This window comes from Mustela putorius, unplaced genomic scaffold (genome assembly GCF_011764305.1).
Source record: "Mustela putorius furo isolate JIRA1106 unplaced genomic scaffold, ASM1176430v1.1 tig00537255_pilon_pilon_pilon, whole genome shotgun sequence".
Classification (NCBI taxonomy): domain Eukaryota; kingdom Metazoa; phylum Chordata; class Mammalia; order Carnivora; family Mustelidae; genus Mustela; species Mustela putorius.
In genome coordinates this window covers 1,806,203-1,819,960 of record NW_025422394.1, presented here as the reverse complement: position 1 = coordinate 1,819,960, position 13,758 = coordinate 1,806,203, and the positions used below count along the sequence as shown (strand labels likewise).

Here is a 13,758-nt window from a genome sequence, read left to right as displayed (position 1 = left end):
CCCGCAGCTGGTTTCTTGCTTGGTGGGGAGCCTGCTTCTCCCTCTGCCTGCTGCTCCCCCTACTTGTGCTTGTGCTCTCAATAAAATCTTAAAAAAATAGAAGTTAGCGTAAAATAAATAGAATAGAGCTTTAATGTTCTCACCATAACAAAACAAAATGGCTAATTATGTGAAATAAAAGATGAATTAACTAACATCGTAGTAAACATTTCATAATATATATATATATATATATATATATGTATCATATTTCAATAAAGCTGGAGGGAAAAATTTTTCTAATTCACACAAGAAGTCTGGATAAGGCAGTGTAGTACTTTTCTACTGCTGCTGTAACAAATTCTTACAGACTTAGTGGATTGAAGAAAATCTTTTTTTAAAAAGATCCATTTATTTATTTTAAAGAGGGCAAACTAGGAGAGGGGAAGAGAAAGAGAGAGAATCCTGGAGCACACTTGTGGCTCAGGGGAGCTTGATCCCATGATTCTGAGATCCCATGACCTGAGCCAAAACCAAGAAGTTGGCCACTTAGTTGGCCAACTGAGCCACCCAGATGTACCAACAAATCAAGTTTATTATCTTTAAGTTAAGTAGGACATAAGTACAATAAGTCTCAATGGGTTAAAATAATGGTGTCATCTGTATTGTATTCCTGTCTCAGGGTCTGGGGAGGATCTCTTGTTCACAAAATTTAATCATTTGCAGATGGAGGACTAACATCCATTTCCTTTCTAGGCTGCTCCCAAGTTCTAGAAGTTACCTGCATTCCTTGAATCATAACATCTCTCTCCTCCATCTTTAAAGCCAGAAAAAGCAGACTGAATCCCTCTGAAATTTTTCTTCTGTCTCCTCTCTGACCCATTCTTCTGTTGTCCTCTTATATTTCTAAGAGCTCATATCATGAGCCCACTCATTCATATTGGGCCCACTCAGGTAACCAAAGATCATCACCATCTGCCAGTTTGTGATGTCAACCAGATCTGTGAAATCCTTTTTATTATGTAAAGTAACATATTCACAGATTGTAAGAATCAGGATGTGGGCATCTTTGGGGGTACACTATTCTACCTACAGAAGGCAGATTCTGAACTTACTCAGTTCCCCAACAATATTAAGAATTTAAGTTTCTCTTTCTCTGCCTTGATTCTCCACACTGCTGTCCACAGTTTTTATCTTTGTCTAGCTCCTTTAAGTCTTTAAAAGGCTGTCAAGCAGCATCTAGGTCCTTGCATGCAGTCCTTAATAGAGACAGTGACTTCATCTCAGGATGTCCAGGCAAGTCTCATGCTGGGTTCTAACGAGCTATACAGACTAGGTTTGTACATCAATAAACCAATAAAAAGAATAAGACAAAGAACAGTTTAAATTATATAAGATGATTTAGAATTGTTAGAGATACTGCAGTCTACTAACTTGGTTACCTTTTATACACGTACTTCTTCCAACATATATACTTTAAAAAGTATTCATGGCCACACAAAACACCTTCAATCAACCTTGCAGAAAGGGAACCACCCGAAGTGTCATCCAGTCACTGCATCTAACTTCAGATCTACACTGGGAGTAATATGCCTTCATTTCTAACAGGTGTGGATATAGATCTATATAGTTATCATCCATTCTGGTAATATATAGCTACAAGATTAAGTTATCTACACCCAAAAATACACTGTTAAAGGGAAAATAACAGGATAACTACAATTAAATTCAGAAAAGTGAAGAATGACACATTAATGGTATTAAATGGCTGTTAGCAACAGTACATCTCTTTAAAAAGAAGCTAGGATTCTCTACCCTCAAAATTCCAAAGACTAGGTAACCATAGCAAGATCATGTTTAGACAATGGTTGCAGTTAGAACTTTCAGTATCCTGGCAGCAAACCTCTGAAACCTTTGCACCCTCCAAGGCTCTGGATTTGAAATGGCCTTTACCGCACTACAATTTGAAACTATCCATTTCTTCCCCCCAATTGCATTTAAAATATATCTTTATTGTATAAACCTGAATACTTCCTATTTACCTTGTAGAAAATACTTAAAAGGAGGTATGGGAAAGCTAAAGGCAACAGAATTATGCTTTGCAGCACGTATTTCCTGTTAAATCTTTTTAAACCCAAATTCAAACTAACTTTGGAAAAGATGAATTCTTTACTTCAAGCTAATCTTATGAAGCTGATCTGTGATACCAGATCATAAGAAGAAAGGCTCTTTCTTTTTTAAAGGCCTTTTGCGTCCAAGCAGGACAGGGCCAACACACCTTAACATCCTGAATTTCTGTATAATATCGCCCCAAACCAAAGTCTCATGAAGTAAATATTTGTGCACAAGGTATAAAGGATTATCACCAACTTCTCAAGTTGGCACCCTTATGGCCCAGTCTTCAAGTTAAATCCATAGTGTAGAATCTCTTATTTGCCAGTACCCCTTTCCCAGTATACAATTCATTATCAGCTGGAATGCTGTTGACTTCAAGCACAAAAACTTGCTCAATTTGGCTAAATATAAGTTGACTACTTCTTATTATTATAATTATAAGAAATTCAGAAATCAGGCAGCCTTTATCAGGGTTGATAGATTTCATGGCTCCAGATATCAGTAAGGATCCAAGTTTTTTCCATCTCTTTGTCCTGCTGTACTCAGCCTTAGGGTCATCCTAACACTAGTCTTTTTATTACCTCACAAGGGTGTTATCAGTAACTTAAACACGCTTCCTTGGTTCACAAACGGCTTCTCTTTCCTAGAGACCTCCCAAACCAATCCATCTTGAGTGTGTTATTGACCCAAACTGATTTATTTCTGCCCACCCTTGGAACCAATCATTGATAAAGTAAATGAAATTAACCATAGATGGCTCAGACTACATCTGGAGTGAGACATAAACGGAGATATCAAGTACTAATTCAATCACAACATTAAGCCAGGTACTGACAATCTTTAAAATGATATCCTTTCATGTAAATTTGGAAATTTTTTAAAACAAAAAGGGTCAAATTGATACAAATAAGGCAATGGACTTAAGAATAATTCAGTTTCTCTTTTACCCATTAAGACTAGCTCAATTTTCTTAACTTTTCAAAGCATCTCTCAAAACTCTTAAGAATAATCAGTCCCAGGGGAACTTGGGTGGTTCAGTTGTTAAGTGTCTGCCTTTGGTTTAGGTCATGATCCTGGAATAGAGTCCTGCATCTGGCTCCTTGCTCAGCAGGAAGCTTGCTTATCCCTCTCCTTCTGCCTGCTGGTCCCCTTACTTGTACATGCGCGCGCGCTCTCTCTCTCAAGTTAAATAAAATCTTTAAAAAAAAAAAAGTAAATATTTCCTTGGGCTCAGGTCATGATCCTGGAGTCCCAGGATCGAGTCCTGCATTGGGATTCCTGCTCAGTGGGGAGTCTCCTCCTCCCTCTGTCCCTCCCCCTTCTCATGCTCTCTCATATAAATAAATAAAATCTTTAAAAAAAAAAAGAATAATCAGTCCCTCATCTGTGCACCTATATCTCTATTATTTTTTTTTAAAGATTTTATTTATTTATTTGGTAAACAGAGAGCACAAGTTGTCAGAGAGGCAGGCAGAGAGAGAGGAGGAAGCAGGCTCCCCGCTGAGCAGAGAGGCCAATGTGGGGCTTGATCCCAGGACCCTGGGATCATGACCTGAGCCGAAGGCAGAAGCTTTAACCCACTGAGTCACCCAGGTGCCCCAGTCACCCAGACGCCCCAACCTATATCTCTATTATAACATTTTATTTTGTATTTGCTTGTATGTCTTTTAAACTAGAATGTGAACTCTTTAAGACAGAAAAAAACACTCATTGATCTTCAAGGGTTATCAAATATGATGTCTGACACAGCAGGTACTGAGATGTTTTAACAACTGATGGAATACACAGATTTTTAGATTTTTAATGCTTTTGCTGATTTCAGACTTAAGAAGTGGTAGATGGAATGCAGATAAGAAATGGAAATTGGTATCCTTTGGAGATACTTGTTTTGCTGAGCCCATAGATATAATAACTCCTCTAAAGAGAATGACAGAAAGAAAAGCCATGGGGCATCTGGGCAGCTTACTCAGTTGAGCGTCCAACTCTTGGTTTCAGCTCAGGTCATGATCTCAGGGTGGTGAGAGAGAGCCCGGCGCCAGGCTCTGTGCTCAGTGGGGAGTCTGCTTGAGATTCTCTTCCTCTCCCTTTGACCCTCCCACCACTCTCTAAAAAATAAATAAAATCTTGAAAAAAAGGAAGAAGAAACTCACGAAGCAGGTAAATCAGACAAAACCAGTATATGGTAGAAAGACCTATTAAATGAGTATAAAGTACTATGGGAAAAAATGAGTTTGTCTAATTGGACAAGTAACTAAGAAATCAGTATTTGCTGGGTGGTTGTTTATTTGCAATGTTCTAGCCTATCGTGTATTTTTGGGTAATTTTTCTAATTTCTCTAACATCAACAGGTTGTAAATTAAGTGTTGGGCAGGGGAGCATTATGAAAAAGGACAACATTTTAAAATGCCTAAAAGAACTGAAGTCAAAGAATACCAGGAATTAATTTTTTATTAAACTCTTAATTCAATCTGGAAGTGGCAGGATATATCCAGTCCATTCCACTTTTGCTCAAAATTATTGTTTTTTAGATGACAGAAATGCTGTCAACTACATCTGTCATTTCTACCAATTCAAAGTGATGTCAGAGGGTAAGTATGTTTAAGACAAGAGGAATTAATTCTAAAACAAAAAAAAGAAGCCAAAAACATTCTAAAACAAGTTCTAACCCACACTTGGAACTTGTTTTAGAATGTTTTTGGCTTCTTTTTTTTTTGTTTGTTTTAGATGAAGCTACAGTTAGGTTTTAAGTTAAATGCCAATTAGTGAAGGAGAAAAAAAATCAGAATATGAAAAAGGTAAAATTGTGTTCACATAAGATCTAGATTAATAAATATAAAATGTTTACAATGAGAGCTCTGCATGTGCTTTTCTTCTTTCTTATAAAAACAAAATGGATTATACCTTCCCCAAAAGTATAAGCAGTACCTTTTAAAAAAATTATTAAACTAATTTAACACTCTGTTAACTATACTCAAATAAAAAAAAATTTTAGAAGAAAAAGTGGCTCTAGTGGAAGAGCTGGAAATAGCCAGATACGATTCTGCCAAATTATAACAACAGCTAAGTCTCTGAACAGTTGAATCAAGTGAAAAAAGTTATTTTCTGAATATTTTAACTATTTTACATTACACAGGAAGCACAGGGAATTTACAAAATGGGTGCTTAATAAATGTGCTGATGTAAGTTTCTGAAAAATTATCAAGATTAAAAAAATTACAAGTGTCTGAAATCTGTCTACATTAACCTGTAAAACTTATTAATCAAAATCTTACACTTAGCTCTTCACTATTACACAAGGCTATGAGAAGCCAACAAAATAATAATCTCTGTACTTATTTTCTTAGTAATACTTACGAAATTTCTACTCAAATGGTAGAAATTACTAATTCTTATGACTTCATAGAAAAAAATAAAAAAACCCAAATCTCAACCTTCTTTAGGTTATAGTAACTTACCTCTTAGAAGTAAAGTTTTTTTCCAACTCCTCATTGTGAACCAGTTTTGTATCCCCAAACCGCCATGATGATTGCAGATCACAGCCTAGATCAAGCTGGCACTGGGTAAGAGTATCATGTATGAAACTATACTCTCTAGTATTGGTGCAACAAGATGACAAGTAAACTAAAGATAAAGAAAAGGGACGTCGTTATTTGACTTTAAAACTACATCTTTGTACATCTACATAATGACATACATAACTATAATATCAAAACCAAAAATTGATATTGGTAAAATCCACATATCTTAAGATTTTACCAGTTTTACAGGCACCTGTGTGTGTAGTTCTGTGAAATTTTGTCCTTTGTGTAGATTCATGGCAACCACCATAATCAAGATACACTAGTGTTTCATCCCACAAAGATCTTCCTTGAGGTGTTTTAGAAATAGAATCATACTGATAACTGTATTCCCTTTTTCTGCCTCTAAATCTTGAAAACTACTATTCTCCATCTCTATAAATTTTGTCATTTCAAGAATGTGTTATAAGTAGAATGTTTTAGTTGTGACCTGTGGACATTGACTTTTTTCATTCAGGATAATCCCTTTGAGAACCAACTAAGTTGTTACTACAATAGATGTTTTCTTTTTATTGCTGAGTAAGTACTCTACGGTATGGATGTATCACAGTTTAACCACTCACTGGTTATAAACCTAAGTGGTTGTCTATTTTTGGCTATTACAAATAAAGCTTCTATGAACATTTGTGTATAGTTTTTTGGTGTGGATGTACATTTTCATTTCTCTGGGATAAATGCCCCCAAAGTGTAATTGGTGGGTCATTCGGTAGTTCCATGTTTAGTTTTTAAAGAAAAAAACTATTGAACTGTTTTTCAAAGAGTGGCTGAGGTATCTGATGTCTACCGGTTATATGACTTATCTTGTTTCTCCATATCTTTGCTAACATTTGGCATTGTTATTCTTTTAATTTCAGCTGTTTTAACAAATGGATAGTGATATCTCATTGTGGTTTCCATTTCCTTAATGGCTATGATGTTGAATATCTTTTTATGTTCTCATTTGCCATCTGTACATCCTCTTTGGTGAAATGTCTGTTCATGCCTTCTTCCTCACTAACTGGATTGATTAACCACCTTTTTAAGCTTACTAATGAGTTTTGAAAGTACTTTATATGTTCTGGATATGAGTTCTTTTCATATATGTGATTTACAAGTGTTGGCAAGGATGTAGAGAAAAAATAACCCTTGCGCACTATTGGTGGAAATGAAGTTCTTCAAAAATTAAAAATAGAAATACCATATGATTCAATAATTTCATTACTGAGTTTTCACCCAAAGAAAATGAAAACACAAATGTGAAAAGGTACAAGCACCCCCATGTTTGCTATAGCATTATTTACAGTAGCCAAGATACAGAAGCAGCCGAGGTGTCCAAGAATAGGTGAATGGGTAAAGAAGATGTGATACACACACACACACGCATATCCATACACAAAATGGAATATTACTCAGCCATTAAAAAGATGAGATCATGCCATTTGCAACAACATGGATGGACCCAGAGGGTATTATGCTAAGTCAGTCAGAGAGAGAAAGACAAATACCATATGATTCCACCTATATGTGGAAAATTAAAAACAAAAAAATGAATAAACAAAAAGTAGAATCAGACCTATACATAGTAAAACTGATGGTTGCCTGAGGGAAATGGGATGGGAGGATGGGCAAAATGGGTAAAGGGAAATGGGAGATACAGGCTTCTAGTTAAGGAATGAATAAATCAGGGGGAGAAAATGTACTGAGTAGGGAACCTAGTCAATGGTACTGTAGCAGTGTCGTATGGTAACAGATGGGAGCTATCCTAGTGGTGAGCACAGCATAATGTATAGAATAGCTGAATCACTATGTTGTACATCTGAAAATAATATAACATTGTGTATAAACTATACCCTCCAAACCCAAAAACCCCATTTTCTTCCATTTTAAGTTTTCTTTTCACTTACCTGTCTTTCAGAAAGTAAGTTTTTTAATAGGGATGAAGCCAATTTATCTTTTTTTTTCTTTTTTTAAAAGTTTATTTATTTTAGTGATCTTTATACCTAACATGGAGCTTGAACTCACAACCCCAAGAAGAGTTGCATGCTTTCCCAACTGAGACACCCAAGGGCTCACCCATGATTGATTTTGAATTATTTTTTGTGTGAGTTCGGGAGAAGTTCCTTTTCTTGCCTATGGATGTTGTCCAGTTGCTCCAGCAACATCTGATGAAAAGACTATAACTTGATTGAATATAACTTTGTAAAAATTAATTGAAAGAAAATCAAATGAGCATATTAATGTGGGTCTATTTCTGGAATCTGTTCTGTTCCATTGATCTATCCCTCTGCCAATGCTGCACTATCTTGATTACTGTAGCTACATAGTAAGCCTTAGTACTGAGCAGAGTAATTACAAACAATTTTTTCTATTTCTAAATTGTTTAAGCTATTTCTAGTTTCCTTGCCTTCTCATGTAAATTTGAAAATAAATTTGTTTATTTAGAAAATGACTTGCCAGGATTTTGAGAAAAACTGCAATAAATCTAAATTCATGGAAAACCAGTATTTTCGTTATAACGGTTGAGTCTTCTAATCCATAGCACTGAGTCTTCTAATCTAGAAGTACACCTCCCTAATAACAAATCCTCCTTGATTTCTTTCATCAGCATTTGAAGTTTGTTTGTTTTTTTGTGTATCTGAGAGAGTGCCGTACAAGCAGGGTAGGGGAGGAGCAGAGAGAGAGGGAGAGAAAGAGAATCTTAGGCTCCATGCACAGGGTGGGGTGGCAGAGGGGAAAGGGGCAGAGGGAGAAGGAGAAGCAATATCCCTGCTGAGCAGGGAGTCAGATGTGGGGCTCCATCTCAGGACCCTGGGATCATGACCTGAGCTGAAGGCAGTCGCTTAACCAACTGAGCCACCCAGGTGTCCCTTGGGAGTCTGATGTTTAACCAACTGAGCCACCTATGTGCTCTAATATTTGCACTTAAAGCACAAAAACACTATACATGTTTTGTTAGATTTATAAAAATACATTTCAAGTTTTGGGCTATTATAAATGGCATTATGTTTAATATTTTGATTTTCATGTATTCTTAGTTAATATGTATTCAATTAATTTTTTTTAATTGAAACAGCTGATATACAGTATTATATTAGCTTCAGATATACAACATAGTGATTCAACAATTATATACATTCAATATTTTATTCTTTTTTTACGGCTGAGTAATATTTGTTTGTGTGTGAGTGTACATACACATACCACACCTTCTTCATCCATCCATCCATCCATCCATCCATCCATCCAACACTCAGGTTGGTTCTACAGTTCTTCTATTTTGATCTTGCACCCAGGAAGCTTGATGAACTTATTAGAGAGGTATTTTTTCTTTCTTTTTTTTTTTTTTTTTTGTAGATTCTTTGGGATTTCCTATGTAGAGCATTATGTGACCTTCAAACAGAAACAATTTTATTTCTCCTTTTCTTATCTCTGTCTTTAAGTTAAATTTATTCCATTTTGCACTGGCTCCAATTTCCAGTACTATGTTGTTAAAATAGCAAAAGAGAAGGTTCTTGAAGTCTTCTCTTACAAAGCTTCAGTTGTTCACCTTTTAGTGATGTTAGCTCCATGTATCTTTCCTCCAGTTAAGGAAATTCCCCTGTTGTTATTTTGCTGGGTCTCTATCCTGAGTGTTGAATCTAGTTGAATGCTGAATTTAGCTGAGTGCTTTTTTGTAGTAATTAATATGATCATGTAATTCCTCTTTATCCCTCAGATACAGATTCACTTTCAAATACAAAACCAGGCTTGCATCCATGAAATAAAACTCCTTTGGAGGTAGTGAAAAATCATTTTATATACAGTACTGCTGAATTCTTATATTTTGTGTAAGATTTCTGTGCCAGTGTTCATAATGCATATTGGTATGTGTTGTTCCTTTTTTTTTTTTTTTTTGTTGTATTACATTTGTCTGGTTTTAATACCAGGGTGATAGTGGCTTCATAAAATTATTTTCTATGTTCTGGAAGAGGTTCTGTAGAATTTGTATCAACTCTTTCTGAATTTTCTCCAGTAAAACCATCTGGGCCTAGAGATTTCTTTCCAACAGTGTTTTCAATTATGAATTCAATTTCTGCAATAGTTATAAATAAAGGTGTTTGAATAATCTACTTAGTATTGTGTGAATTTTATTACTTTGACTTTTGACAAACTGGTCCATTTCATCTAAGGTGTCAAGTTTATGTACGTAGATCTGTTCATAATATTTTCTTTTTAACCTCTAAATACCATGGGTCAGAAATGTTATTTCATTTTATTCCTGATAGTGGAATTTGTGGCATTTGTGTCTTCTGTCAATCTTGCTAAAGGTTTGTCAACTTTTTAATCTTTTCAATCAACCAGATTTTTTGTTTCATTGACTTTCCTCCTTCTGCTTGTTTTGGGTTTGTTATTTTTCTTCTATTTTCTTAAGGTGAAACTGAGATTACTGTTATGAAATCCTTCCTATTTTGTAAATTTAATTCCAGTATAGATTACATACAGTGTTATATTAGTTTCAGGTGTACATATAGTGATCCAACAATTCTATACATTATTTAGTGTTTATAAGTGTGCTTTAAATCCCCTTCACCTATTTTACCCATCCACCTCCCCCCTCCCCCACTGCTAATCATAAGCTTGCTCTGTATATTAAGAGTCTGGTTTTGGTTTGTACCTTTGTTTTCTTAAATTCAACATTATGATTTTCTTAAATCATATGGTATTTGTCCTTCTCTGACTTATTTTGCTTAGCATTATACTTTCTAGATCCTTCCATGCTGTTGTAAATGGCAAGATTTCATTCTTTTTTATGTCTGATTAATATTCCATTGTGTGTGCATGTGCATATATACCACATCTTCTTATCCATTCATCTAACAGTGGACACTTGGGTTTCTTCCAGAATTTGGCTACTGTGAATAATACTGCAGTAAACACAGAGGTGCATAGATCTTTCACATTAGTGTTTTTGTATTCTTTGGGTAAATACCCAGTAGTGATATTATTTGATAATATGAAATCCTTCCTATTTTCTAATGTATTTAGTGTTATAAATTTGTTAGCAATCCTTTAGCTGTGTCCCTCAAATTTGATATGTTACACTTTCATTTTTATTTGATGTACATTTTTATTTCCCTTGAAATCTCATCAGTAGTTGGAAATGTGTTATTTATTTTTCATTTCTTCAGAGACTTACATATTACTTTGTTAATTTCTACTTTGCATATGGTCTAAGAACACATTCTGCAGGACTCCAACTCTTTTAAATATGTTGAGATGTGTTTTGTGGCCCAACATATGTCTATCTAGGTAGGTGTCAAATCAGCATTTGAAAAGAATGTCTACTCTGCTGCTGTTGGGTGAAGTTATGTACAAATGTCAGTTACATTCTGTGGCTTGACAGTATTAAGTTCTTCCATATTTTTGCTGATTTTTTGCCTTTATATGGGGGTTAAACTCATGGGGCCTGAACTTCACAACCCTGACATAAAGACCTGAGCTGAGATCAACAGATGGATGCTGAATCAACTGAACCACTCAAGTGCCCCAATTGCTGGTTTTCTGTCTCAACAGTTTTATTTTTTTTTATTTTAATTCAAGTTACATCACATATACAGTAGTATTGGTTTCAAATGTAGAATCTGGTGATTCATCACTTACTTATAATACACCCAGTGCTCACCCCAACAAATGCCCTCCTTAATGCCCATCGCCCATTTAGCCCATTCTCCCACCAGCCCACCCACCTTCAACCCTTAGTTTGTTCTCTATAGTTAAGAGTCTCTTATGGTTTGCCTACCTCCCTGTTTGTATTTTATTTTTCCTTCCCTTCCCCTATGTTCATCTGTCTTATTTCTTAAATTTCACACATAAATGAAATCATATTTTACTTTCTCTGATTTATTGTGCTTAGCATAATACACTCCATCTAGTTCCATTCATGTTGTTACAAATGACAAGATTTCATTTTTTTGACTGCTGAGTAATATTCCATTGGAGTGTGTGTGTGTGTGTGTGTGTGTGTACACACACATCACATCTTCTTTACCCATTCATCAGTCAATGGACATTTGGGCTCTTTCCCTAATTTGGGTATTGTTGATAATATTGCTATCAACATTGGAATGCATGTTCCCCTTCAAATCAGGATTTTTGTATCCTTTGGATATATACCTAGTAGTGCAAGTGCTGGGTCATAGGAAAGTTCTATTTTTAACTTTTTGAGGAACCTCCATACTGTTTTCCAGAGTGGTTATACCAATTTACATTTCCCCCAACAGTGTAGGAATGTTCCCCTTTCTCTACATCCTTGCCAACATCTGTTGTTTCCTGAGTTGTTCATTTTAACCATTCTGACAGGTGGTATCTCACTGTCGTTTTGATTTGTATTTCCTTTATGATGAGTGATGTTGAGCATTATCATGTGTCCATTAGCCATCTGGATATCTTCTTTGGAAAAATGTCTACTCATGTTTTCTGCCCATTTCTTAACTGGATTATTTGGTTTTTGGGGGGGGTGTTGAGTTTGCTCAACACAGGTTTGGGGGTGTAAGTTTGCTATAGATAATGGATACTAACTCTTTATCAGATATATTATTTGCAAATATCTTCTCCCATTCCAGAGGTTATCTTTTAGTTTTATTGATTGGTTCCTTCACTCTGCAGACACTTTTTATCTTGATGACTGATGAGGCTAAGACTTCCAGTATTATATTGAACAACAGTGGTGACAACAAATATCCCTGTCATGTTCCTGACTCTAGAGGAAAAGCTCTCAGACTTTTTTTCCACTGAGGATATTAGCTGTGGGTCTGTCATATATGGCCTTTATGATGTTGAGGTATGTTCCTTCTATCCCAACTTTCTTGAGAGTTTATATAGAGAACAGATGCTGTATTTTGTCAAATGCTCTTTTGGCATCTATCGAGAGGATCATGTTTTTATACTTTCTTTATTAATTTGGTGTATCATGTTGATTTGTAGATTTTGAACCACCTCCACAGCCCAGGAATAAATCCCACTTAATCATGGTGAATAATCCTTTTAATGTACTGTTGGATTCAATTAGCTAGTATCTTGTGGAGAATTTTTTCATCCATGTTCATCAGGAATATTGGTCTGTAATTCTTTTTATTGGGGATTTTGTCTGGTTTTAGTTATACCAATTTTTGAGAGAGGTGCACTAAAGTCTCCAACTACATTTCTTCTTTCAGTTTTAACAATTTTGCTTCATGCATATTGAAGCTCTGTTGTTTGGTGCATACTCATTGAAGTTTGCTATGTCTTCTTGGTAGACTGACCCTTCCATCATTATGCTCTATCTTTGTTCCTAGTAATTTTCTTTCCTCAGAAGTCTACTTTATTGAATAGTAATAAAGCTACTCTCACTTTATTTTGATTGTTTGCATGGCCTATCTTTCAGCTTATCTTTATTTTATTTTATTTTTTAAAAGATTTTATTTATTTATTTGACAGAGATAGATCACAAGTAGATGGAGAGGCAGGCAGAGAGAGAGAGAGAAAGAGAGGGAAGCAGGCTCCCTGCTGAGCAGAGAGCCCGATGTGGGACTCCATTCCAGGACCCTGAGATCATGACCTGAGCTGAAGGCAGCGGCTTTAACCCACTGAGCCACCCAGGCACCCGCAGCTTATCTTTATTTTATAAAAATGTGTATCACTATATCTGAAATGAATTTATCTACAGTATATATTTGAGTCATGTTTTTAATATATTGTGTCAACTTCTGTTTTTTAATTGGTATATTTAGATCATTGACACCTAATATAACAGATATATTGGGGCTTAAGCTTGCCATCTCTGTTTTTTTTCCCTTCATGGTTCATTCTCTATTTCATTTTCCTGACCATCTACGGATTGCTTGAACATTTAAAAAATTCATTTTTATCTATATTCATAAAAACTTTTAATTCTGAGGTTAACTGTAGATTCACATGTAGTTGTAATACATAACATAGAGAGAGCCTGTACCCATTCACACAGGTCCCTCCAAAGGTAGTATCTCATTTTATAATTATTTCCTCCAAATTCCTAGAGAATCACATCCCATAATGTTATAATTTTTCTCCAGTTGTCAGATACAATTAGAAAACTCAAGAGGGGGTGCCT

At 35.4% G+C, this 13,758-nt stretch overlaps 1 protein-coding gene across 2 annotated transcripts in view; it reads right to left on the bottom strand.

Moving 5' to 3' along the window:
• The window catches only part of TEX15 (testis expressed 15, meiosis and synapsis associated), a 74,079-nt gene that overhangs the window by 41,428 nt on the left and 18,893 nt on the right, over nt 1–13,758 (bottom strand). The window contains exon 3 of one of the 2 annotated variants that reach the window (XM_004758294.3): nt 5,550–5,715. In XM_004758294.3, coding sequence (XP_004758351.1) covers nt 5,550–5,715 — 166 coding nt within the window. Of the gene's footprint in view, nt 1–760; nt 895–5,549; nt 5,716–13,758 lie in introns of those variants that run through there. The other variant, XM_004758298.3, reaches the window with a different exon arrangement.